General features: G+C 32.4%; 4 protein-coding genes and 1 non-coding gene across 15 annotated transcripts; 3 read left to right on the forward strand and 2 right to left on the reverse strand.

Moving 5' to 3' along the window:
* Positions 1 to 474: 474 nt before the first annotated feature.
* Positions 475 to 5524, forward strand: LOC112695909 (rhomboid-like protein 15). 4 transcript variants are annotated; one of them, XM_072197975.1, is made up of 14 exons: positions 475 to 611; positions 705 to 868; positions 986 to 1151; positions 1383 to 1686; positions 2096 to 2128; positions 2210 to 2301; positions 2381 to 2454; positions 3121 to 3215; positions 3308 to 3380; positions 4085 to 4263; positions 4572 to 4623; positions 4708 to 4764; positions 5130 to 5204; positions 5289 to 5524. In XM_072197975.1, the coding sequence occupies exons 2-14, from the start codon at positions 827 to 829 to the stop codon at positions 5292 to 5294; spliced, it is 1248 nt and encodes a 415-aa protein (XP_072054076.1). In that variant the 5' UTR covers positions 475 to 611; positions 705 to 826; the 3' UTR covers positions 5295 to 5524. The 4 variants fall into 4 exon arrangements, with proteins under 4 accessions (XP_072054076.1, XP_072054075.1, XP_025604229.1 ...); XM_072197974.1 differs by lacking the exon at positions 5289 to 5524 and having other exon boundaries at positions 5130 to 5216; XM_025748444.3 differs by lacking the exon at positions 475 to 611 and having other exon boundaries at positions 626 to 868.
* A 156-nt stretch (positions 5525 to 5680) lies between these two features.
* LOC112695908 (MATH domain and coiled-coil domain-containing protein At3g58280) lies at positions 5681 to 12490 on the forward strand. Of its 5 annotated transcripts, none has more exons than XM_072197971.1 (4): positions 6201 to 6502; positions 6590 to 6744; positions 7690 to 8460; positions 9332 to 9374. In XM_072197971.1, the coding sequence occupies exons 1-4, from the start codon at positions 6216 to 6218 to the stop codon at positions 9343 to 9345; spliced, it is 1227 nt and encodes a 408-aa protein (XP_072054072.1). In that variant the 5' UTR covers positions 6201 to 6215; the 3' UTR covers positions 9346 to 9374. The 5 variants fall into 5 exon arrangements, with proteins under 5 accessions (XP_025604226.1, XP_072054072.1, XP_072054073.1 ...); XM_072197972.1 differs by lacking the exon at positions 9332 to 9374 and having other exon boundaries at positions 6590 to 6716; positions 7690 to 7774; positions 7915 to 8715; XM_072197973.1 differs by lacking the exon at positions 9332 to 9374 and having other exon boundaries at positions 6590 to 6716; positions 7690 to 7774; positions 7921 to 8715.
* A 44-nt stretch (positions 12491 to 12534) lies between these two features.
* On the reverse strand, positions 12535 to 15035 carry LOC112695911 (uncharacterized). The gene is made up of 8 exons (XM_072197976.1): positions 14855 to 15035; positions 14554 to 14757; positions 14360 to 14453; positions 13989 to 14063; positions 13567 to 13646; positions 13359 to 13471; positions 13091 to 13190; positions 12535 to 12907 (listed from the first exon to the last, which is right to left on the reverse strand). Coding segments are annotated over exons 1-5 (489 nt in total). The 5' UTR covers positions 14970 to 15035; the 3' UTR covers positions 12535 to 12907; positions 13091 to 13190; positions 13359 to 13471; positions 13567 to 13645.
* Positions 15036 to 15132: 97 nt separating this feature from the next.
* On the forward strand, positions 15133 to 15205 carry TRNAR-CCU (transfer RNA arginine (anticodon CCU)). Its single transcript has one exon. It is a non-coding gene; the product is annotated as a tRNA-Arg (tRNA).
* An 849-nt stretch (positions 15206 to 16054) lies between these two features.
* LOC112695913 (probable glutamate carboxypeptidase AMP1) lies at positions 16055 to 20010 on the reverse strand. 4 transcript variants are annotated; one of them, XR_003150615.3, is made up of 10 exons: positions 18742 to 19874; positions 18226 to 18468; positions 17880 to 18032; positions 17712 to 17780; positions 17485 to 17572; positions 17167 to 17250; positions 16965 to 17053; positions 16729 to 16842; positions 16483 to 16592; positions 16055 to 16395 (listed from the first exon to the last, which is right to left on the reverse strand). XR_003150615.3 is itself a non-coding variant. In XM_072197977.1 (10 exons), the coding sequence occupies exons 1-10, from the start codon at positions 19675 to 19677 to the stop codon at positions 16207 to 16209; spliced, it is 2100 nt and encodes a 699-aa protein (XP_072054078.1). In that variant the 5' UTR covers positions 19678 to 20010; the 3' UTR covers positions 16055 to 16206. The 4 variants fall into 4 exon arrangements, 2 of the variants coding, with proteins under 2 accessions (XP_072054078.1, XP_025604233.1); XR_011862871.1 differs by having other exon boundaries at positions 17880 to 18028; positions 18222 to 18468; positions 18742 to 19807; XM_072197977.1 differs by having other exon boundaries at positions 16483 to 16617; positions 17880 to 18028; positions 18222 to 18468; positions 18742 to 20010.
* Between the last annotated feature and the right edge of the window lie 6609 nt (positions 20011 to 26619).

A 26619-nucleotide genomic window follows, 5' to 3' on the forward strand; every position in this document is an offset into this window, starting at 1 on the left:
ATAAGAAGTTTAAAAAAAAAAGATGAGTTGCGTAATTTCAGTTAAATTGACATTGATGTCATTTGATTGAAACTCATGTATAAATAAAAGTTGTCATATTTTCAATTTTTATAATTTATCAATAATTCAAAATAGTTTGACAGTAATTTGAATCATAAATAAAGCATTATTCCAGGGGGCTGTAAATTTACATTTTACCATATAATTCACCTTATTCCAGTGGTTGATGCTATAGATTAAAGTCTAAGTGTAATAAATGCTTTTTTCTTTTCATAATTAGTCTTGCTTTTATTTACCTCTTTCAACTCGTTTAGTTTGGTCGCTTAATTTTCCCTCTCTTTTGCAATGTAACTAACTTTGAGAAGAAAATTTTCCCCAACATTTAGCAGTTGGCAAACCTCAGAATTCTTCTGTTTCAAATACTCTTTTAAGTACCTATGTATTCAATAAAGTAAAGGAACAAAGTAATAGAAACCTGTTTCTTAAATATTGTCTTATGAGCAATGCTTAGCAAAACTATTGTTAAAAACTTAAAATTGTAGAAATTAAAATTCCTTGACTTGAATAAAAAGTTTCGACGAGTTTAACAAGGTTTATTTTCTTAAGACGAGGTAAACTACGATTAATTAATTTAATTTAATTTGCCCCATTTGAAACATATTAGAAAGTTGGTAAGCGTACGAGGCTTCTGGAATTGTTTGCAGTTGGATCAGATCCTCCGTACGCAACCACGAAGCAAGGAATTGAATTTCACAGATTTGAGAAGCTGAATCACGAAATCAGCAACTGAACTCTACAAACAACTCAAACTTGTTTACTTTGGTGCATGCCACGACCCAGAAACATGCGTCCCAATATCGTTTCTGAGGTTTCCTCTTCTCTCTTCCATATCTTCCTCTCAATTTCAAATGAATTAGGTTTTGATTTCAAAAATTATTAGCCAATGTGGTAGAATTTGTAAAATTGATATACTTGGTGGACGCAGGCTGGGGTTTCTACTAGGTTGAATCAATATTGGGAAAGCATTCCGTTCCTCACTTCTGCTATTGTGGTTCTTTGTGGAATTATTTACTTGGTTTGTTTATTGGTTGGATATGATTCATTTGCTGAGGTATGCTTTTTGCCGTCTGCTGTTGTATCACGTTTTCAAGGTAAATCATTTTGCTTCGAATCGTTTTGTATTTTATTGATTGGATAAAGCTTAGAGTCAGTTAATTGATTTAGTGGCTTTTTGAATTCTCAGCTTGAACATGTTAAATTCAATTCTAGAAGGTAGTATAGGCTTGGCTTTAATTCTGTTGCTGTAATATTGTTTCTCATTTGTGGTTGCTTTCATGTTATGATTTTCGGATGGCTTTGCTTTGTTTCTGTTTTGCATGCAGTTTACAGGATTTATACCTCCATTCTTTTTCATGGTTCGCTGCTTCATGTTCTCTTCAACATGATGGCCTTAGTTCCCATGGGATCTGAGATGGAGAGGGTCATGGGTTCAGTTCGCCTGCTATATGTCACGATTTTGTTGGCCACGAGCAATGCTATATTCCACATTCTCGTAGCACTGCTGGTGGCACACAATCCTATTCAATCGTCAGAATACTTCATGAATGAGTGTGCTATAGGCTTCTCGGGAGTTCTGTTTTCCATGATTGTTATAGAGACAAGCCTGAGTGGAGCTCAATCTCGGAGGTTGGTTATATAAATATTGCTGGCACAGGGCATTTACCTCTATTGAAAAAGTCAGTTTAATATGTTAGTTATCACCTTTTCCTGTAAGATAATTTGGTTGAAACCACATATAGGGATATATTCATGCTACTTAAAATCAGATAGGAATATTATCATGGAGTAGAAATGATGCTAATGAGTAGTTTTAGAATGTTCTCTCCAAAGTGAGAGAGTTAGATACCAAGTGTAACTATGACATCTATATTGTTTTATAAATAGTCACAACCAATTTAGATGGAAATGTTTTTCCTCACTTGTTTTTCCCCATAAAGACAGTATACACTTGATATATCATATATCTGATATCTTAACATCTGAACTTATTGGCATTCACTAGTGAATTTATTAACATTCTATTTGAATTCTGCAGTGTTTTTGGCTTGTTTAACGTCCCGGCAAAATGGTGAGTATGATTTTTATTTTTGGGATGATTGTTTCATTTTGTTGATTCACTTTTATGAAAAATTGGGCATTTCTGCTTTAGGTATCCATTCCTTTTGCTAGTGGTGTTCCAGCTTCTCATGGAGAATGTCTCACTTCTTGGACACCTTTGTGGCATTATATCTGGGTTTGCATGTCAGATTTCACTATTTCTTTTTTTAGCATAATGAGTGGTTCACCTCAGGTTTTTATATTGCTGTGTTTGAATTTTCAGATACATATGGCTTGTTCAATATCCTAATACCTGGGACATCTTTTTATTCTTCCATTGAAGCTTCATCCTTGCTTGTACGTATCTTTATATGTCTGAGCTTTTTGTTTCCATTTATTGCCAATTTGCTATCTATGTGTTTCTGCTATCTGTCCATGTTACAACAAGTTGTAACTTTTATGTTCAAGAGGAGTTGGTAATAGTTTTGTTATACCAGGTGTGCATGTATGTATTAGCTTGCCTTATTCTGTTAAATGATTGGACTTAGCAAACTTATTTTTATTCTCTTGATATGTGACTTGCTTCCTATATTTCCTTCTATTATCGAACATGAATGTGTTTGACGAATTTGTCTGGCACTGCTTTGCTTGATTGGTGAACTGATGTTGAAGATCTTTGATATGCTAAATTAATTCATATAAACACAATATTTCAGCAAATATTGATTGACTCTATTGTAGCAACAAAAAGTACTCGAGTAATTACTAATGTAATTCTGAACCTTATATTGCCTCAATTAACTACTTGATTGAATTGATGACATGGATTGATTCACTGAAAAAGTTATGATTGAATTGTACTATAAAACATCTGCATTAAATCTTGGTTTCTTCTATATTTTTTGTGTTTAAATTAACAGAAAAATAGAAAAAGCATCAAATAGACATTCACCTCATGAAAATATATGCGTACATGCGATATATGTTAACCTTTATTTGTGTCTATGTCCTATTGACTTTCAGTCATCGTGTGTGAGACGTCCTAAATTTATTGTTTGCACTGGTGGAAATACTTCGGGTTATATACCTACACATACAAGCCGAAATTCAACTTCTGGGTAAGTACTATGGTTTCCAGTTTTCACATTGCACCATGCCAGTGGCACTGGTGTATACTAAGCCTTAATTTAAATCTATGCTTTCTTGGCAGTGGAATACTTTCTGGAAATGTTTGGAGAAACCTATCATCATTGATGCCGCAAAGAGAAGTGTCTGCCACACAGGTATGCAAGTTATGTTGTCTTAGGTGTGCCAGAGGACTACTTGCTTGTTGGCATGAGCTTGGTTGCTATCTGAATATAAGTATGAAGTTGTGCAGAGTTCATGTGTGCATTATGTAAAAACAATGTAGTGAATAATCATTGTTTCGTATAATACATGTTTATTATAGCCTTAACAGTCTGTGTCAAAACTAGTCTGACTTTATTTATTTCCCGCAACTCTTTCAGTTACTTAAATTTTCCTTTTCTTTTGTTGTGTAACTAGTTCTTGAGAAGAGAATTTCCCCAGGATTTAAAGCAGCTGGCAACACTCAGATGGATTCTTTTGTTTTCAAATACTATTTTTATCTTATAGTTGACTTCTGATTTTATATATATATATATATATATATATATAAGATGATTATGTACTTTTCTTATCTTCAGAAGTTTACTTCATTATTGGGAATATGTGAAATATTACATACTTGCTTGAATGAACAATTCTAATTAGGAATAACTAAATTGGGTTTCTTCTCTCATAAGAAAGAAGTTATTTTGTTGGGGCTATGTCAAATTGGATTGTGATGTTGAAAGCTTAAACTGTAGTAGACCTGACCACTTTCTCTACCCTCAGTACAAGTTGTTGTCCATTGCTAGTTTCTCTATGCATTCATGGCCATGTTATTCTCAATAAAATTTAATTGTATTCGGTTGATACCTTGAAGCCAACTGAGGACAGTAGGTTCCCTGGGAGGGGAAGGACCCTTGGTTCTGGTCAAGGTCAAGCAGCTTCTGCTCTAAATTCAGATTCAAGTCTTCAAGCTAGACTCTTGGATAATAGCAGCCCTGATCAACCTTTAGACTCATCTGCTCACAGCACTGCTCAACAGTTATCAGGAGGAAGGTATGAAAGATAGTGTTGAGCATACTTGATAACTTATGGTGGTTGCTTTATAAGCAAAATTTCAATATGCTGAGTGCAATCATTTTGTGTCAATACTAAGATGCTGATGGTGTTAAGTGTTTGATAATTTTAATAGTGCCCTTTACTCTCAACATGAACAATTATGAATGTAATGGCCACTATGCCAAAATCAAATTACAATATTTCTCGCTTGGGACGATTAGTGATTACTATTCTATATTGGGAAGCTTGTGTTGCTGAGTGTTGACCTGTTTGAATGTTCACTTTATTTTTCCGATTCAATTCAGGAATTCAGCTGGTAATGTAGCAACAGTGGCTGCTAATGTTCCACAGCATCAGGTCCCTTTACATTCCATTGTTACTAATCCTATTTTCTTGTGCTTCATTTGGGTATTTGATATTCATTATGTGGTTCATCTGCAGGGTGCAACAGCTTCAGAAGAGGAGATTAAGAAACTGGTGTCAATGGGCTTTGACAGGGTAAAAAACTATTTCTAATTCTTTTCCAAGATCAAGAAAATAACCTGAAACTCTGTGGCATAATTATATTCACACGTCTGAGAATAGGGTTATGAGATCAATTGTTTAAAGTTATACTGTTGCAACCTTGGTCTGCCTCATATTTATTGCTGGTCTCAAAAATAAGTTCAATCTACTTTTTGACCTAAAGAAAGAATATGGTTGAACAATATGTGGTGCTGTTGAGTGTTGTCAGGTGATATATGTAATTAAATAATATATTCTCAAATTTGGTGAGGCGTGATTCGGATTATGTGCACCAAATGTAGATTAAACCCTACAAATAAGTTCTTTTTATTCATGCATTTGTGTTTGGCTGCTTTCAGACACAGGTGGAGGTAGCACTGGCAGCTGCTGAAGGTGATCTTAATGTGGCAGTGGAAATACTAATGAGCCAGCAGGTCCTAATCTAATTCACTAATTTAATTTCCTGTTTTATTGAACTTCTTGATTATTTTATGGACTCCTTCATTTTCAAATTTCAGGGTTAAAATTGCAAGGCTGTTTATGTTGGATTCTGAGAGAGACTTGGCTAACACTGTTAATTGATTATCTTACTTATCTCTTTTCATTTCAAACACTGTGTAATCATGGACTCTACGACCACTAACACTTCACTGAAAATCATGCTAACACCAATTAGCGGAGTTGAACATATGTAGACAGTATACAAATGTTGGATATGATGTTTTCCTTCAAGAGAAGATTGTTTATAGCCAAATTATGAGCCAGTCTTTTTGTACAATTATGATTTCCATTTCAGTGAATAGTTTTACTTATCTAAATTAAATTAATAGAAGCAGAAACTAACCTATTAGTAAAGGAAAAGTATAGGTGAACAATAAAAATATTAAACAATGTAAACAATAGATATATCGGATGTTCATTTTACTAGTGTACGGATGGTTATTTTAATATTAAAATTTAGAAAGTTAATTTGGAGGTGTAGTGTGTTTTTATTTGATTGGTAGTTGTTCATATTGTTCAATAAAGTCATTGTCCCCCTAGCATTCTCCATTAGTAAATAAGTTCTTTACCATTGTTGAACATTTTAAGTTTTATTATATTAGTTAATTAATATTCATTGAGCCTACAATCGTATTTGAGTTTGGCCATCTCAACAGAGAGCTCTTAACTGTAAAATAAATAAATAAATTACAAACCATAGAGAGCTCTTAAAAGATGTTGGTCTCATAATATAATGCTTAAAGTTCTATACGGGAAACTACAAAAGTAATATCTTGACAAAATTAATCTCCAAATATAAAAATGAGATGTAATTTCTAAAGCATGCTGCAGCCTGCAAGTTCCTTCATTGAAATTTCCTTTTTCTTTTTATTATTCAAAAAAAAATCTCATTTTCTGGACCCTATTTGTGATGTAGCAATGGTCCCATTTAATTGTGGACAGACATGAATCTCAAGTTTCAATGTAATTTTACTACAAAAACGTCATTCCTTACATTACACGATGATGTTACAACTTACAACACGGTTGACTTGACTTACATTCCCATTCTCCATTCACCTTCTTCTCATTCCACTTTCTTTTCATATCTGCCTTCACAGTTTTCATATCCTTTACTTACTCACAATATGAGTATTAGTTTTGAGACATTCACGTGGAAAATCCAAAACTTCTCTAAACAGAACACCAAGAATCTACAATCCAAGGCTTTCCGTATAGGACATCATAAATGGTAGTAGTACATACACTTGTTTAATGTTAATTACTACAACTCTTTTAATTTCGTTAATTATGGTGTGCTTCTTAATTATCTTAACAGGAGGATCCGTTTGTATCCATTAAGGAGGGACGTTAACCATTTCTCGTTGTATTTGATGGTTGCGGATTCTCTACCGGCTTATGGTTGGAGCAGAAACACGTATTTCAAGTTGATTCTTACAAATCAGGTTGATGCCAACAAGTCAATTGTAAAGGGTACACACATCCCTTTGTTTTATTTTCTTCTCCAACTTTTTAATCCATGTTATGTGGTTGTCACTATATACATACTTAAGAGTGGAACAACTTTGGCTATTTAGTGTGAATCCTTTAGTTGGAATACTTGAGATTTGGGAGATAGAACAATAGAACTAAAACCGTAACAAGAAAGATTAGAGAATATAATAATGCAACTTTTCAAGGCGCGTATTACACACTCTCTTAGGATTAATTCATCCCCACCAATTTAATATGGTGTGCAAAATAGGTTTCTGGCGAATTTCTTACAAGATACAATAAAAAACACTTGACTTATTTCTGCACTCAATTAAGTCTTACACTAAATGATAATTTAAATAATGATATTTTATATTCTTTCTTCTACGCACAAAGAAAGTGTTGAGAATTGAGATAGAGTTACCACAAATAATGAAATAAGCAGAGTTTATGGGCACTAAGTATATGCAACATGCAACAACTTATAAATTCAATGAGTTACAATCTTTTAATAAGTTGCAACTTTTGAATAAGTAACAACTTGTAACCTTTTAAACATAGCTTTTCACATATATAAGGTGAATTATATGGTAAAGATGTAAGTTTACAGATTTTTCCTTTAATAGAATGGAAGAGAGATTAATAAAGGTAGGACTTACATTTTGAATAATAATAAAATAATAAAAAATAACTATAAAAAGAATTATACTCTCTTTATACCACTCCAATCTGTACAGTAGAGTGCTCTTTTGAAAATATATCTCACATTTAGATTTCCAAACTTTGTTGAACAAATTTTCAAATTGGGATTCGCCATTTGTCATCTTACATGTGAGACTCATTCGTTTGTCTACACTCAACAACAGAAAATGTATCTATCACTCATGATGTTATTTTTATTGGATCATGGAATTTTAACACCAGATGTTTGTAAAATTTCCCCAGAGACTCAGCAGAAGTTCAATGGAGGATATCGCAGTTGGGGCTCAACATTCCTTACCCTCAGTGACTTCTATGATCCTAACCAAGGGTATCTAGTCAATAACACATGTATCATTGAAGCTCATGTTTGTGTTTCTGATGTTCCGCCTCATGCTATCAAATTAAGAAAAACCAGCAGTAGCATTAGTCCAGCAAGTGACTCTATCTCTATCTTGCTTGATGATCAAGAAACAGAATCAACAGATGGGAGCGAGACACTTACTTCCGCGACCTGCAGGTCTAGTCGAACTGAAGATGAAGATGAATTTTCAGATTTAACACTAAAGGACATCATAAATTTGGACAGTTTGGGTAAAGAAGAAGCATCTTTTGTTCCATTGGTGGAAGATGCCTGCATGTGGCATCCTGATCTAATACAGAGCCAGAGGAACCGAAGCGAACGATTCAAAATATGGGCATTCACATCTTTAGGCCAAGTTCTGCATTTCCTCAAGACAAGCAAGGTGAAGGACATGGATGAAGATGGTTGTAATTATCTGAAAGGTTTGTGGGAGGAGCTTGTTAGGTACTCAGGATTCAACTTAACTTGGTTGGAGCCTTATGTTCAATCTGCACTGGGAATGAAGTCTCATTTGGAAAGAGCAGCGGGTATGGATGATTTAAGTGACAATTTGGTTGCCATTGAGATCAAGATGAAGAATCTGAGGGAAGAACTTGCTGCTGCAGAAGCTGAGTTTGTGGAAGCAAGGAAAGCTTTGGCTGAGGCAAGAAAAGGTTACAAAGAGATAGATATGAATGATGTGTTAGGCTATTCCATGTTTTAGGAAAACAATAGTGTTATTTGGACCCTTTTCATTCCTTATTCATCCACTTTTAGTCCCAAATCATGGTGGGAGATAGAAAATTTAGCTGCCTTCTATGTTAATGTTGCAAGTGCAAGAAGTAGTGTATAAAATTAGTCTCACATTGAAGAAAGTAAAAAAGAATAAGGAGTTTATAAAATGAGAAACCTATTAATTTATGCTTCAAGATTTTGAGTTGGATGTGGTGTTTTTTTATCTTATGTTCTCTCATTTAACCATAATAACAAGGCATAAAGCTAATAATCATGTCATGTTATTATTCTAAAATGTGAATTTGAACAAATTTGTATTTCTTTATCTTAGTTTAGCTTTGTTCATCAAATAAATGTTATCCTTCCTAAGTTATCTTTTGTGCATAAATAGAATTACTCATCTCATATCCGTGTCCAATCGATAAGTAGACTTTTTATAAATTAAGGTTCTACTGAGGTAGTAGCATTCAAATTCAAATATATTTAAATGACATATATAGTACTGGTATGACTTTTGTGGTGCAAAACAATTAACTCAGCACCTACTTTTCATTTTAATTTATGCACATATAATTCTAGTTGATTAAGATATCTTTTCTCTGAAGTCAAAACAATTAAACTAATGCTAGAAATTCTGGTACCTTGTTCTGTTAGTATATATAGGCAACTTCCATAATATTAGAAGCACTTTTCTCAGAAATTTCATTGAAGTAATGCTTCGGATTATGAAAGCTTTAAATTCGTTTGAGGTTCATCAATTATTTCATAGGCCCAATTTAGTTGACTTTTATTGATTTGTTGAGGGTGCAGATTTGGCTTCATAGCTATTGGGATTATGGAGAATTATCAGCAAGGAAAGGAGATTGAGAAGTTCACATGGGTAATTGAAAATTTCTCAAAGAAGAACACCAAGAAGCTACGATCCAAGTCCTTCCAAGTTGGTGGTTGTAAATGGTAATAGATGCTTGTTAATTGTTCATATGGTTCATATATATATAGTTTTATTTAATTGGAGATATTATATAGGTAACTCAATTTAGAGAAATGTTGATATTTTTTGTTAATCTCAGGCAGATACATGTGCATCGAATAGAAAAAGCAAAAGGTATGGAGTATTTATCATTGTATTTGAAGGTTGGAGGTTCTGTACCATCATTTGGATGGAGCAAATATGCATATTTCAGTTTAGCTCTAATTAATCATATGGATCCCCAAAAGTCAGTTGTAAGAGGTATGCATGTTACATTAATGAATGGTTACTTTTAATTTTCTTTCTTTATATGTCACTGTTGTTATGATTATTAACCTTGAATCAGAATTCATATTATGATTTATGGTAATGCAGAGACAAAATAATATCCAAAATTTATTTTATTTAATATTTATTAATTATCACAACAATTAATGAATGTTAAATAAGTTAAATTCTAACCATTTTTACATGATTTTTTAAAACTAGAATTGTTGTATTTTGGTAAAACGTCTTTTGGGGGGGGGGGGGTGGAATTATTTTAATATTCTTAAGTTTTACCTTTTTTTCATGACTAAGTTTTACCATTTGATATTAAGTTGAGTGTTCACAAATAACTTTATTTTGGGTGTTTCAAAGTAAAAAAAGTAATTATATTATTGTGTCTTCTGTATCACCGTTCATAATTTATGTCATTTAAATGATGTTAATTTAAGAGAATATTGACTGTTTGTAGAACAAAGAGTACTCACATAAAAATGTCTTGGTGCAAAAATGATAGCTAAAATGTAGATAGGAGTGGATTTTTTCTAGTAAAAAAAAAATTAGATGGTGTTTAGTGTTTAATCTAATTATTTATTTTTGGTCCCACTTATAGAATTAAAGGTGAGAGATCATACTCTATTTTGTCAATTGTTAAAAAAACTGGAGAAGATCCATTTTCAATATAGACGCATAAATATCAAAAAATTCAATGAATCATAGTTTAATTTTGATGCACTGTCATACTGACACTGTGGTATAATCAGACTTTGTTTTTTGGGATGACCATTTATGTGATCAATATAAAAAATAATTATTTTTATTAATGTGACATTACGTAATTTGATGTACGTATAAAATTACTTTACATTGATGGTATATCAAAATTAAATTCATATATTAAATCATCTAATAATCATCTTATAAAATACCATGTAGATATACTCACCCAATAAAATAGTAACATTTCAGGATATTATTCACTATTAATTTTTTTTTATCTAAAATGATATTATCTAATTGACTTTGAATATAATAATACAATTAGAATAAATTATTTAGCATATTTTAAAAAAATGACAAAAAGGAATAGAAAGGAGAATACTAATCATATATTAATAAGTAAATAAGCAGTTCATGTATTAATTAACAACTTTTTATATAAAATAAAAAAAGAAATATTTTACTTCTCTTAAGAAACTTACTCCTCTTATCTTAATTTCTTCCCTCTACATATTAAGGTATGTAAAAGAGAAACAAGTTCGAAAAAAATAGTGCGACACCATAGATCTGTCCCTTTAATTTGTTATGAGTGTTTTTCAGCTAGTTAATAAGCAAATAGAATTTGCACGCATGCCCCTAATTCATTTCTAAAAGAAAATTGCGGTGTCTGTAACATAATTATGTGTTGACTTTTTACGTGAAAATATCTTATTATAAAAATATTATGTAAAATAAAATACATATTATATTAAATAATTTAATTAAATATATCAAATCATCTTATAATTTTTAATTATCATCTTTATATAAAATATTAGAAAAGATTAATTTTAATATTCTGATAACGTAAAACTTTTTATAACAATCATATAATTCTTTTAGATGATCATTCACGTAGTTAATGTAAAAAGTAATTCTTTTCACGGTGCATCAAAATTAACTTCATTTTAAAATGTATTTAATTTCTAATGTTTGCAATAATATATAAAATATTGTTCAGAGACACAACAGAAGTTCAATGCTGGATACCGTAGCTGGGGTTCAAGCTTTGTGGCTCTGAATGACTTCTATGATCCTAAACAAGGATATCTCCTCAACAATGTTTGCATCATTGAAGTCCGAATCTCTGTCTCCGATGTTGCATTTGACACCAACATTTTTAACATCAATAATAATAATAATGTCTCATCATCTACTCATCACTCTAACAATCAAACTTCAAATGAGACACTGAGCCGTTCAACTTCCACCACAACCCAAGAAGATGATGTTAATGGAATAACAACATTACAACCTAATTCAGATGATGTAGTACACTATGTGCCTACAGCACCACCTCTATTATATCCTACTATTATATGTGATGATGAACCTTTAGTAGTGCCCTTAAACACTACTACTCTTAGTGAGATTCTAGATGTGAAAAGCTTAGGAGAAGAAGAAAAAGCTTATGTTCCCTTGTTGGAAGAGGTATGTTCATGGCACCCTTCGCTGATCCAAAGCCAAATGAGAAAGAGTCCGAAATTCATTCAATGGGCATTCATAGCATTAGGTCAAGTCCTACATTTCCTCAAGACAACAAAGGCAAAGGACATGGACGAGAATGCATTCAACAAACTCCAATGTCTTTGGGAGGAGCTTCAGTTGTTCGGATTCGAGCTGAGTTGGTTGGAGCCGCATGTTGAATCTGCATTGGACATGAAAGGCTACTTGGAAAGAGTGAAGACCCTAAAGGAGAATGTGATTGGTTTGGAGATTGAGATGAAGATGCTCCGAGCCAAAATGGCTGTGGCAGAAATCGATCTTGAGTCGGCAAAGAGAGACTTGGAAATGGCAGAGGTACAAATGGGATTTGAAGAAAAGGACATGGATAAGGAACTGGGATATGGTTATGGATATGGTTATGTCATATCTTAATTACTTCCATATTGCACCCACCATACACAATAATTTCGTTCTGCTTATGTATCAATCTATTATATTTATAAGATAAATATTGCATTTGGTATTAAAAACAGGAAAAATGACACAGCACAATTAATTTACTAGTGTATTAATAGGCACAAAAACTAAAAGGTGATGAGCTTTCTCATATAAATGCTTTCTAATCCTATCGACTTCTGTTATTAACATTGTTCAATAACAAATAGCTACAAATACCTTTATCGTTACAAAGAGAAGGTATATGCAGATTTTACACTCAAGCTTCAAATGGGAATGGATCACAGAAGTTAAAACCTCAAAGACAGTTCATTGAAATTACGAGACTTCTATAACTAGCTATGTTCTTTCTTCCTGTCCTCTTCATGAAACACAGTTCTTCATTGGTTTTCACATCTACAATACTCTGTACGATAGTATTCCATCAATTGTTTCAACAACCAATCGGTTCATGCGCACCAAAACCAGCAAATATGATCTTGCTTTAGGACCTGAAAAGCAAAAAAAAAAAAAAAAAAAATACAATGTTGGTGGAAATGTTCATATAAATTTATGATAATGGATTTTATGGAAAGGCTAATGCATTTTAATGGGTAATCTGCAGTGTTATTTTGTGGTGGTTGAATAAGAAAAAGAAAAAACAGATAAGGGCAGAGATGGAACAGTTTGACTACCTAAATCAAATGAAGGGATTTCATCTTGCCGGAAGTAGTTGCCTCCATTGGTTTTCTTCCTGAGGCTTGAATTGATTTTATCAACAGCTACAAGTAAATCCTAGGAGATCAAGTTGAACAAAGAACCCCAAAAAAAAGTGTTAAATAGATCAAGTAAATGCACACACGACTGTGAAGACAGACAAATTACTAGAGTTTAAAGAACACTAAAGAACAATAATCCATGTAAATTGTAAAGAAACATCTAGTTAGACACAAAGAACCTCACCTCCCATGTAACTAGACCCTTCATGTAGCCAGGAAGACATTCAAATTCTCTTTCCGATATCTTTATAAGAGAGCTGGAAGGTTCAGCTGACTCTAAATTCTCCTTGTTTGCCTCTAAATTTAGTTTAAAAATAATACATTAAAAAAAAAAATCTCTTCGTGGCTTATGGTGGGATTTGAAGTATTGAAGCAAGAAAGAAAACTATTACCATCAGATAAGAAATTCCTCCCCTCAGATGCCACTATTTTGTCTACAACAGGTTGCTGCTGCAGCTTAAACTCTTGATCCCTGTTCAACCATTGCTCAGAAAATGAGAAACTTGCAGCAATCATCTACAGAAATGTGGAAATAATATTCACAACTTTTAACTTACTTCTCAGGTTCTTGTGGAAATAAATCAGCAGCACCGGTGCAAGAAAATAAGGTAGTGGTACAAATAGAGTTAGTAACAAACAAATAATTAAAGCAAAAGTTTTGTTTTCACGAAATCAACATCAACATGACCACAAGACCAGATCAAGTGACATCCCTTTTAACCAGAAAATGAAGAATATTGGAACCAAAACATATGCATGAAATTCTCACAACCAACAAGAATGCCAATGGAGGCAAGTGGCATATCAGTATCACTAACCTCCAGATGCTAACGTGGCCAGACAAGCATCTGAGAGTCCAAGTTGTTTCAAACTCATAGATTCATCAAATCTGAAGAGAATTAGATTAAGGGACAGACACCAATAAAATCAAACGGGATGAAAATATCATATCGTCATCCAATCTTCAGTTTTCATGGCTTCAATACAGAATTTCTGAAAACAAAGTACAGAAATAAATCCAATGGATGAAAAATGTAAAACACAATCATATGTGAATTGATTTTGGTATCATTCAGGGTGGCAGATCAACATAATTTCACTATTTCATCTTCAGAATTTTTTATTTTCATTTTTTTCAGTTCTATGTTAAAAATTATTCAGGAGCCAAAAATCGGAGAAGGATACAAATCATCTTCGTTGAAGCTAGAATCCGGCACAGGAGCTAAAATCTCTCCTTCTTCTTCTTCTTCATCATCCTCTTCATCCTCAAAATCTGGAGCTAATTCCCGAAATGGAAAATTCTCAATCCAACAAAACAAAGGAAGAAAAAAATGCAAATAAAAATGGAAAGAGGAGCGAGAAGAGGAAGTAAGAAGCACCTGGAACGTAGCCGTAGCTGCTCTTGAGACGATCTTCGAGTTCAAGTAGATCGGAGTGGTTTTTCTTATAGAGTTCGTTGCAGTGACCTAACAGCTCTTCGAAGGAGACGGTGCCGAACGACATCGAGTCCAGGAGCTCGAGGTCGGCGGCTGAGGTGGATACGCGGCGGTTAAGGGATTGAACGAAGGTGGAAGATGCAGAATCTGCGATGAACAGTGCAATTGTAATTACAAACTTCAAGTGCTGAGATGGTTGGAGATTGATTTGAATTTGAATTTGAATTTTGTGAGAAAGATTTACCGAGAGGAATGGGGCGGCGATCTATAGATAATTTGAGAGCATCCGAATTGGACTGAAGATGGTTGCAGAATGATGCCAGCGCATTGCAGAATTTCCATATTGCATCCTCCGACATCGTCTTCTTCTTCGTTTCTCTCTCTCTCTCTCTCTCTCTCTGCAACAACTGTGAATAATGAATACCCCTTTGCAGCTCCTTCTCGAAGAAGAGGAGTTCGGCGGGAATTTCAAATTTCTTAGAAAGAAACTAGTAAAGAAAATTGAGTGTATTAGTTCGTGAAGCGCCTGTAGCTCAGTGGATAGAGCGTCTGTTTCCTAAGCAGAAAGTCGTAGGTTCGACCCCTACCTGGCGCGACTTAGTTTCTTATTTATTTTTATATTTTTCGCATTGTTTTATGTTTATGCACACACTACTCTTATTAGTGGACCTATAATGCTAACGTGAAAGACAATTTACCGATTCTTATTACATAAGAATGGATAACAACTTCTTTTATATTAAGTTTTATTTTCTCTTTTAATGTTGTCATTCGAGTAATTTTGATTATTTGACAAAATTTAAAAATTAACTAATTAATAAATTGATTATATATATATATATATATATATATATATATATATATCCTTATAATTATACTTATTTTAATACGCTATTGGTTGCTTTTGCAATAACTAAAAATTAAACATTAACAATTTTATTTACTAATTTTTAACTATAATTTATTAAAACAAATGTGAAAATAAAATCAAAAAATAAAGATATAACCTTACACAACTTCAATATCAAAAAATTTTATATTACAAAATATTTTAAATAAAAATACATCAAATTTAATATTAATTTATATATATTTTAATTAATTTTTAAACAATATAATAGACTAACAAACGGATCTCACTCTAGTTAATTAATTCACAAGAGCAAAAGCACCGACTTGCTATTAGAAACGCCTAAGAATTTCTCATGCTGTGTTGTCACTTCACTTGGCAGGTATGAATAATAATTAGGCCAATTATCTGGTGTCTGTAATTTTGGTGTCTGAAATTGCCGAAGTTATCTTTTATGGTAAGTTTTAAATATTAAAAAATAATTTACTTTTATATTTTTTAATTTAAATATTAAATTTTATCTCATTTTAGTAAGTTAGGCAAATATATACAGACACCGTAGCATGCACCTAATAATTAATAAGTGTCCAACCATAACAAAAACTGCTTATATACATACATAAGAGTATATAAGACATAATACATTAACATCTCCCTTTTTGAAAGCTAATGTACATTTATAAGTGTCAAAACTATTGGAGTGGAATATTTACGAGTAACTCAACATAGAAATGGATTTGCATGAGTTAGGTGAATTCTCCTTTGAGTGCAGAAGCAGCTGTTTGAATGGCTCTTGCAACTCTCCAGATTTCATGTTGAATTGCTGCTACCCTTTCTCTTTCACTTGTTGCCTTTGATGATCCCTGTGTTATTGAATCAGCAATCCCAGGGAAGAAATCTAGCTTGTTTTCTTGGTCCCTTGGAGGCCCAAACACCTAAAAGATGCATTCATGGATTGTGATTAAGTCAAGTTTAGTAACATGAAAGCGATTAACTAAGTCAACTAACACAAGCACACTCACAAGATGCTTGAACCACTGCCTTCCATGAAGACCATCTGCATCAAGGAAGCCTTTTTCAGCAAGGATTAGTCTGTCGTTCAACGCTCGCTTCTTCATATCTACTATATCACCTGCAGTTTCTTGCAATCTCAGTTGCTGCAATTCAGAACAAAGATGAGTATAAATTGGAATTGAAATGGAATAAGAAGAAAAAAAAGGGATTCTAGCACTAAAAGATACATCATTTGCAAGCATTGTTTGGTTTACCTTTGATTCATCATCAACTTGCTTGGCTGCAGAAGCAAATTCTTGAATTGACATGGTTAATGGATGTAGAGAAACTTGCTGATCTAACAAGTTGCTCAACTTGTTCTTGTAAGACTGCAAAGTAACATCAGTGTTAGTCTTCTTTTCTTCCATATTAAATAGAAACAATTGATTTGTTAAAGAGATAATAGCTATCAAGAATTTTAATAAACTACTAGGTGATTATGAATGCATACCAATAATTGATTCGCATAGGAAACGTAATTGAAGGGAAGAATGGAATCGTCGGCCAGGTGAAGGGCTAGGAGTCCCCAAATTCCAGTAACTAATAAAACAAAGAACAGAAGATACATCTTGAGATTACCAAATGAAATTAAAAATATTTTTACCAATAAGAAAATCACTCAAAATCACCAGGAATTAGATAAGAAATCTAACCGGCAACGTGTCGCTGAAAAAATGGATCTCCATACTCTGTCATCCAGTTATACGAGTCGTAAGCCGTGTGATAGACAGGAAAATCTGGGGGAAGTGGTGTAGGATTATTACAATACATTTTATAGAACATGACATATTTAGGCATATTGTGTTAGAACAATTAATTTTGATTACAAAAATTAAAGAATCTAGGGAGTGATCTTATATATTTGGAACCTGGTTGATTTAAATTAGCCTCTGGTTTATCAATGTCCAAAGAGATATAATAACGGATGGTATAACCACAGTAAATGGCTCCATAAGTTTAAAAAGAAGTACCTCTTCCATAATAAACATCAATAGATGGAACCCCTGCATGTTGCACAAATGGAGCAAAATCAGAATCAACTGCACTGAGCCTTTGAATCTGCAATCCACCGAAAAACCACACTTTTTAAAACAAACCTTGGCAAAATCCACATTAATATGATACAATATATAAAATTTTTCATCATTTGAGTTAGCAAATGCAAACAAATACTCGGCAGTAGTAACAAAAGCTTTACATTGTAGTCTTCACCAGTGACAGCCCAGTTCTCATATATTGATGCACCCTCAGAATCAGGATCCTTGACCTGAAATCAATGCAAATGCTAAGTGATGTTCAGGTATTATGATATATAAGTTTATTATGTATGCAAATGCATTTATAAATTACAGTGATATAAAGATACCTTCTTTGTGACCTCCACAATAAGATTGTCTAGCTGAGGAGTTGAGCCAACAAAGAGGCCAGGCCCTTGAACAGCACAGTCCACATTAAGGTATGCCACAGCTTTGGGACTCAGATTGATAAGGTTTTGTTCAACCCACTCAGTGGATCCTATCTACATAAAACACATTAACCTCATTCATGATTCCAAATCATATTATATTACAGGAAGCAAAATTATTAAAAGCAAAGAACTTGACCATGTTTCCGTTCATTCTTCGAGCTGGAAACATCCACAAACTCAAGAGGTTGCTTGCTTAAAGGGAATCATAGTTAAAATGAGTGAATAAGGAATTACTACTACCTACCATTCCGAATTCCTCAGCATCCCAGCTGCAGAGAATGATAGATCTCCTCGGAGTCCAACCGGAACCTAACAGAATCGAAAATCTCCGGGCAATGTCGAGCAGGGCAGCTGTCCCACTGCTGGGATCAACAGCACCAAAAGTCCATGCATCTCTATGGTTCCCAAGCAACACATACCTATCAGGTTCCTCACAACCCTTTATCACAGCAAACACATTCTGAATAGTTGCCACTTTCTTCTCTCCCTGCAAAATACACACACCAAACTTCATCATAAGGCTTCCATTTAAAGAACTCCTACTAAGAGAACTCCATAAATCCAACACATGTCTAAAACTATTTTGACAATGCATAGAAATTAAGGTAAGAAAAACATGTCAAATTTCCTGATTTGTAGAGAATGAAAAAAAGTCAATACACAAAAAATGACACTTCTGAAGGAAGACTCAAAAGTGAAAAAAAAGTCAAATTCCAATTACAGTTATGAAACAAAGGTACAAACAAAACAGAACACCAACCTGGTAAGAGAAATTGAGCATGGTGGGACCAGGACCAACGTGCCTGACCTTAGATCCTAGGGTACCCCTCCATTCAAGGGGCACCGGAGCACCACCCAAGGAGCCCAAAACAGTCTCAGCAACCTCAGCAGACAAGGGTAAAGATGGAATTTTGGGGAACCTCTTCGAAACCTCACTATCATCCAAACCCAAGGTTTCACCGCCATCAACACCAGCCCAACCAGGACTCAAAGGGTCCCCCACACCCCTCATCACGTGACCTCTCTCGAACCCATCACGCCACGTGTCACCGTCCCCGTAAACCAGCACTGCCACCGCGCCATTCTCTTCAGCTTTCTCAACCACCGCTCCCCTCCCTAACCCGCCGCCTTTACGAACCACAACGACGCAGCCGCTAACGTGCACCCCCTGCGCCCGAAGCGCACGGTAGTCCCTCTCCCTGCCGTAGTTCACGAAAACCGCCCTCGCATAAGCCGAACCGGACGGCGAGTAAGCGTGGTAAGGTTGCACCACTGGTTGTCCGGTCTGGTCGCTGAAATGAACGGGTTCGGTGAGTGGAAGGTTGAGAACTGAACCGTTTGGGAAATGCAATGAAACAGAGGAGTGAAGAGGGTAAGAGAGGAGTGTGGTGTAGGTTGTTGTGTGCGTTGGAAGGTTAAGGGACCTGAAGTGGTTTATGACGAGGCGTGTGGTATCGGCGGCGAGCTTTGTTCCGGCGAGGTGAGGGTGGAGGGTGAGGCTGCGAAGGTAGGAGGAGATGGTGGAGTTGGAAGCAGATGAGAGAAAGAGATCAATGGCGGTTGAAGTTGAAACAGGGTAAGGGTAATACAGGGTATAGAAACCCAGAATGCAGAGAACGAGTATGGCCACAAAAGTTTCCAAAGGTGAAGGCTTTCCGGTGATAGCGTTGGTGGGCAAGGGAATAATCCGCACCATTTTTTGGTGGAAAAAACAGAGTACACAGAGAAACAGAGGATGCTCTGTTTTGTTTTTCTTTTTATTTTTATTATGGAGAAAGAGAAAGAGAAAGAGACTAATAAGTAGTTTTTATTTTAATTTAATAATAGATTCGAGGATAATGGTCGTGCATTTTTTTGCCTTTATGGTGAAAGGGTTTGGGGAAATGAATGAATGATGATGATAGGCTTTAGAGGAGTCTAAAAAAAATGGTTATAACAGATTTAACTTTTAACAAAATTAAATTATTTTATTTTTGATAGTTAAAATGGTAGTTTATTATTATTTATATAAAGATGGGAATGTGAAGAGGTGGATGACAGTGAAGGGTGTCTTCTTTCTATAATTCATTCTATGTGCTATGTCCATGCACGGTGGAGATGAGTCACATTGTGAAAAATATTGTAGGCAGAAAAATCCAAAAACTCATCTAGGACAAGAAGCCTCTGTCACTACTCACATGAAAATCTTTGTTTTTGTGAAAGGACATATCTCTTTTTTTATAGATGCTAAGAATAAATAACCCCAAATCGTGGTGGCCATAAATAAATGAGATAATTTAATTTAATTTTCTTATACTATATGTCTGGTCTGCTCTCTGGTATGAAAAAGCATGAGAATCTATGTCTGAGTTAGTGTTAGTGACACTGAAGCATGCCAAAAGTAGGAGTGGATGTCCACGCCTGGGCTGAGTGGGGAGAGCATTAATCAACTGACCATCCATTATTTCTCTCCCTCCAAAAATCATATCACCTCTCATGCCACCATTTAACATGAATCATGCTAGATGAATATTAATTAGTCCATCATATAAAATATATATTATAAATGAAATAAACTATGCTTTTATGTATATACAAATATAGAATGATTGATTTGGTTAAGAATTTTTTATGTGCACGTAATATTTTTGTATATTGTAGTTGTTTTTTACTCTAAATATATGCTTACTTTGGCCACACCCTAGTTGTTTCCTTTTTGATTCTCCAACTCCAAGTTTAAGCACAAACCTTCCACGTGCGATATATTTTGTTTTTGTTTTCATTACCAAAATACTTAGTTCAAATACAATTTTACAAATCAACTTCCCCAAAAATTGGCACCATGCATAGAAGTTTGAGTCCAAATGCAAACCACCTTGCCCAAAATTGCAAAATTGTAGAGTGTGGGTTCAAATATAATTCACCTTGCCCAAAGTTAGACCAAAATCGTATAAAAGTTTGGATCTAGTTTGGACTTTATTTGATTACTCTTTTATTATTATTTATCACTTTGATTAAGACAAATATTAATGGTACATGCTTTAAATATCAGTGACATTAAAAGTTTAAATATTATTTAGTAATTATTAATTTATATTTCAAGTATTGAAATATTTAATTTTAGAGAAATTTTTTACATATAAGCATTTTTTCGTATAAGTCATTTATTTTTTCTTTTTTTTCATGCCTCATCTTTTTTTTCTCTTTTTTTCTTCTTTTTCCGTGCCTCTTCTTTTTCTTCTTCGTTTTTGAAGTATTTTATCTTCATCGTCATGTTTCTCCTCGTTCTTCTTTTGATTTTGTAACATTATGTATTTTTTTTGTTTAATTTTTTCCTTCCAAAAAGAATTATGAGAATATGAAATAAGAAAATGAAGAAGAAGAAGCAGAAGAGAGGAGGAGAAAGAGGAAGAATTCTGAATTATACATAAGGTGTACTTCAACGAATTTTGTGTGTATTTTTTAAATTCTTTGGGTGTATTTTTATAATCCTTTGAGTGTATTTCTGTAATCATTTGAGTGTATTTATATAATCGTTTGGGTGAATTCCTGTAACCGTTTGGGTGTATTTCTGTAACCGTTTGGATGTATTTCTGTAATCGTTTAGGTGTATTTCTGAACTTCCATTATCTTCAAAATGATTTCAAAACTTGATTTTAGAAACCATGAAAATCGAAAAGAAAAAAAAACGAAGCAAGAATACCAATGATAAACGCAGATAAAACAACAAATGAAAAGACAAAGAGAGAACGCACGAAGGAGATCGAACAAATTTGACAAGAAACTCGTTTTCATGGAGAAAAAAGAAGAAGAGTAGGAGAAGAAGAAGGAAGAGGAGGAGGAGAAGGAATAACGCAAAGCATGCCATGGAAATCGTATATGGGGCAGCGTGCTTTTTGTTAAGTTTCTCCCAACTTGTATGACTTGTAAACTAAATGACTTGTATGTGTAGCACTCCTCTTTAATTTAATATATTTTAATTTTATTTAGTTAATTTGTAAATTAGACCTTATGTTAGTGAATTTAGGAGTTTTTTTTTTAATTTTAATATAATATGAGATTATAAATACCTCGTAAGTTTTTGTAGTCATCATAAAGAGATTAAAAGAATGTTAAAGCACTTTTTGATTTCATGATGAAATACCATAGTATGGATAAGTGAAGTTGAGTGAGTCTTTTTCTTGTTGCATAGAAAAATTGGATAGAAAGTTGAGTGATAATTTTATATTCAGTTCCTAATCTATGGTGTGGATAAGTTAAGTCGAGCAAATCATTTTTTTGTTGTATAAAAAAATTAAATAAAAATAAAATAATTATCTTTATATTCAATTTAATTTATCTCTTTTATTTTTTATTTCAAATTTAATTTATCTATTTTCATTCAATTTCAATCATTGTCTTTTTTTAAATTATTTTTTTGCATCATTTAATAATAATATAAATTTTAATGATAAAAATATATTCAAAATTCTGTTTTACAAAAAAAAAAATCAATAAAAGATTTATTTATCTATATATCAATTATAATGAGAAATGAGATATTTTGACTAACTATTGGGTATTTCTCTAAACATGAAAATAGGTTTGGTGAATCCTCACTTAGCTTTTGACAGGTTACCTATTAACAAATTTAAACTCTTAAAATAGTTTGGACAAGAGCCTATAATGTGTAAAAAAGAAAAATTAAAATTTATTTTATTTAATTTATTAATTATTATAATAATTAATAAAAATTAAATAGGATAAATTTTAACTATTTTTAACTAATATTTTTGTTATTAAACATTTTTGTTATGTAATAATTTAGATCAGCCCAAATCATACATCTTAACAAATCGTCTAACCAATATTTGTTGCTAATTCGCTATATCTCTCCTAGGATTAGAATATTTAGAATACCTATTTTATTCAAACTTTCTCTCTCCAAGTTAAATGATTTTTTTTATGTTTATTATATTATATAAAAATAATTAATAGAAATGAGACTTGACAAATATATTGTTCACCAAGATCATAGTATTAGTTTTGACAAACGTTTTAAAATGTAAATACATTATTAACTAAGCCCTATAAATAAATAAAATTTTGTTAATAAATATCCTAAACATTCGATAGCAAAATCTAATGAAATTATAATAAGTATCTCACTACAAAACAAAACTATTGCAAATTGTTGATTGTTCATGAGTTTCTTTAAAGATGAGATAATTTGGCTGGATGAACTTTATGGTTTTCAATAAAATCGATTGAATGGTAGGAGATAATTTACAAAAATATTTCCACGTTCAAATCAAAATAGATTTAAAATTAAGAGGTAGAATTTTAAGTATGTGTATAAGGCATTAGCAGATTCTAAACTTTTTTTTTATATAATTTGTTTTGTTAATTTATCCTTTTTGTTGGTTAAGATAGGAGAGATTTAATTTTAAATATCAATTAATAATTTTCGGTTATTTAGTTTGTTTCGAATTCTTAAATTATAAGAGGACGATTTGAGTTTAAGAGTTGAGTCATTTTTAAACCGTTAAAATTATAACTTAAGTTCGTAACATTGATGAATAGCAAATAAAAAATTACTCATATAAATATGTTTTTTTAATAAAAAATATTAATTAAAATGTAAACACCTATTATGTTAATCAATTTAATGATTATCAGCTATTATTTTCACACATAAAACATATCTTCACCAAATAAATGTATCACAAAAGTGTCATTATTGTTGTAGATCTTTGAGCTATTAAAGTGAATTGTGATTTGCTAGGGGCAATTTGGTTAGGGAGGGGATATGAGATATCTTATCCACTAAAGGGATTGGAATAGAAAGAGTGGTTAGAGGAAGAGTAGTGGGTTGCATAATAATGGTGTGTGATCTATTAAGCCTTGTTGAGTAAAGTCCATAAGATGACGAAAGAAGAATGATGAAGTGACCATGCACAGTTATGGAAACGAAAATGACTTGATGCCATGGAAATGGAGTTATTATGTGGATAAGATTACCACAACATAAAACAACAACCCTAATGCCTATCAATGTGTCCCAGCAAAGTGCTGAGTAAAGCTATAAACCTTAGTCAAGACAAAAAACAAAGTTGCGGCTGCAATAGTAATGATGAATGCAACCAAATTTTGTTCTTGGTGTTTACTGTTTCACTTGTCAGGTCAAGTGTTATTGCTTTTGTTTTTATGGTTAGTAATTGTTTTGTCACTTTCACTTTCATGTATAGGTGAACATAAAGTGGATAGTGGATCCTACCATGGTTTAATAAATTGCATTTGTGATTTCGTTTATAATTGCTGGGGTAAAAATTAATCTATTCCGGATTAAAATTTTATTTAAAAATTTATTATTGAATAATGAATTATTATGTATATAAAATAAAATTTAAATTTTTAACATTTATTTAAGCAGATTAATGAATTAATTATTAAATTAATCTTAATTGATTTAATTATAATTGTCTTTTGATACAAGAATTATTAGAAAGTAATATATTTACAACTAAATTATTGAAAATTGATATTATGTATAATCGAAAGAGTAAATTAAGTACTTAAAAGTTAAAACAAAATCATAACATAATTTAGTAAAAATTATTTAAAATTGATTGGCTCATTTAAAATTATACTATAAAAAAAATTTAAAAATTAAATAAAAAAATCTAACTATTGCATTTACAGCAGTTACAATAGTTACAATTAACAAAAATGTCATATTTATTATTTTATGTATATTTTTTATATCATACAAAAATGCTAAAAAAATAATAAATCAAATAATATTATGAATTTATGATCACAATTAAAGTTAAAAGATATTGCAGTTGAATTCACAGATATGTTGTTGCAATTGGACCACATAGATTCAGTGGAGAACTCTACAAAGCAAATCTTTAACTGATAGGGAATCAAATCAAATCCTAATTGATAGGAAATCATTCATTCATATTTTCACATGCTGTCATATTTAACTGTCACAAAAGAGAAAGGTAACGTATGCTAACATTAACTCATGACGGCTTGATTTTAAAGAACAATAAAACGAAATAGAAACAAAAACAAAACAACAAAAACTCACATCAATGTCTAATTAATGCCCCAAATAAACACCCCAGGACAGGTGTGCTTCGTTAATAGTAGTTTGCAATTATAGTGCTCCAATCAAGAAACAAGAATTTTTTTTTTTGGTCAAGAAGAAACAAGAATTTAACTTAACCCGTGCTTTTAAACACTTTTTTTTCCCTCAATGTAACTCAGTGTTTGATTTCTGTTCATATCCTAGCCCATGAGATTATAGTCAGGCCTAAAAGAAACGAAAATCTACTCAATAAAAATGGCTCATTCTTTTACCAAAAAAAAGTAGCTTCATACATCTCTATTTGACCCAAAAAAGTTGGGCACATGGCAACAACTTAACTTTACTTATTTAAATAAGCAACTAATACTTAAGATATTTTCTATTTTTTTAAAAGAGAAATTTCAACAACTTTCTTTAAAAAAAGAAACGGTAAATCAACTATCAAAGACGAAATTATTTTAAAGGTTGGTTATCGATTCTACTATAAATACATTATAGTCCTCAGGTATATTCAGAACCCGATCTATTAAAAACCTGCTTAAAGCCTTTGCTAACTTAAGCATCGTAGTCTCTTGTAAGTACCACCCCCTACCTCCTTATGAGAAACTCGAATGGCGGCATCTCAGCACCAGCACAAATCGGACGCTGCCTCAGAAGAAATTTGAACCTCACGTTCAGGCCCAAATTTTAGTTTTTCTTGGTTACTAATTTTCTAATTTAATATTTCATTCACAAATTTAGATAACAAAAAGCCACTAAAAAGTTTATTATAAAGCAAAACATGCACTCCTAACCATTAGTCAGAATATATGGAACTATAAACTATGTTACTAACATGCATGGATTTATCATATGGTCACTTTACTCGTTCGTTTAAATAATCGCCAGAAATTTGAATTCTACTTTATATATACAACAATTTATTAGCTAACGACACTTAACTCGTTCATTTAAACAAGCGTCGAAAATCTGAATCATATCTTATATATACAATAATTTATTAGCTAACGACAAACTTTTTAAATGAAACTCAAATTTGTCACTAGTTAGTCTTTAACCTATTGAATTGAGAGATATCATAAGGAATAAATAAAAAAAGTTTATTGTAACTATTCATCTAATTATGTATGCTACTTGTATTTGTTGAGTACCCATGGGTATTCTTTGATCATGTTTACAATAGAAAAATATGGCACAAATATAAATTATTTTTGAAATATCAACTCTTGAAGTTAAATTAATTATTTTAGTTTTTAAGGAAACAAATTGGTGGCTTGAGAAGGAGTTGAATGTAATTTAAGTAAATATAATAGCCTTTTCTCTTTGGGATTGATAATTTTATAATCCAGTAGTTATGCATGGTAGAACAAATTTCTTTTTTTTCCTCCCCATCCATAGCCGCATTAGTTCATCCCAATTTGAGGATTTAGAGTGAAAACTAATTTAAACCCAACAAATAATTGGAAGACTAACAATGCCCTTTTTTCCTTCTAGATTTACAATCCTCTTTAGATATCTTTAGGTTAGGAGTATATATGTTTAGGAAAACTCAAATAAAGCAAAACTAGAAGCACAATTCGC

This window comes from Arachis hypogaea, chromosome 6 (assembly GCF_003086295.3).
Source record: "Arachis hypogaea cultivar Tifrunner chromosome 6, arahy.Tifrunner.gnm2.J5K5, whole genome shotgun sequence".
NCBI classification, from domain to species: Eukaryota; Viridiplantae; Streptophyta; class Magnoliopsida; order Fabales; family Fabaceae; genus Arachis; species Arachis hypogaea.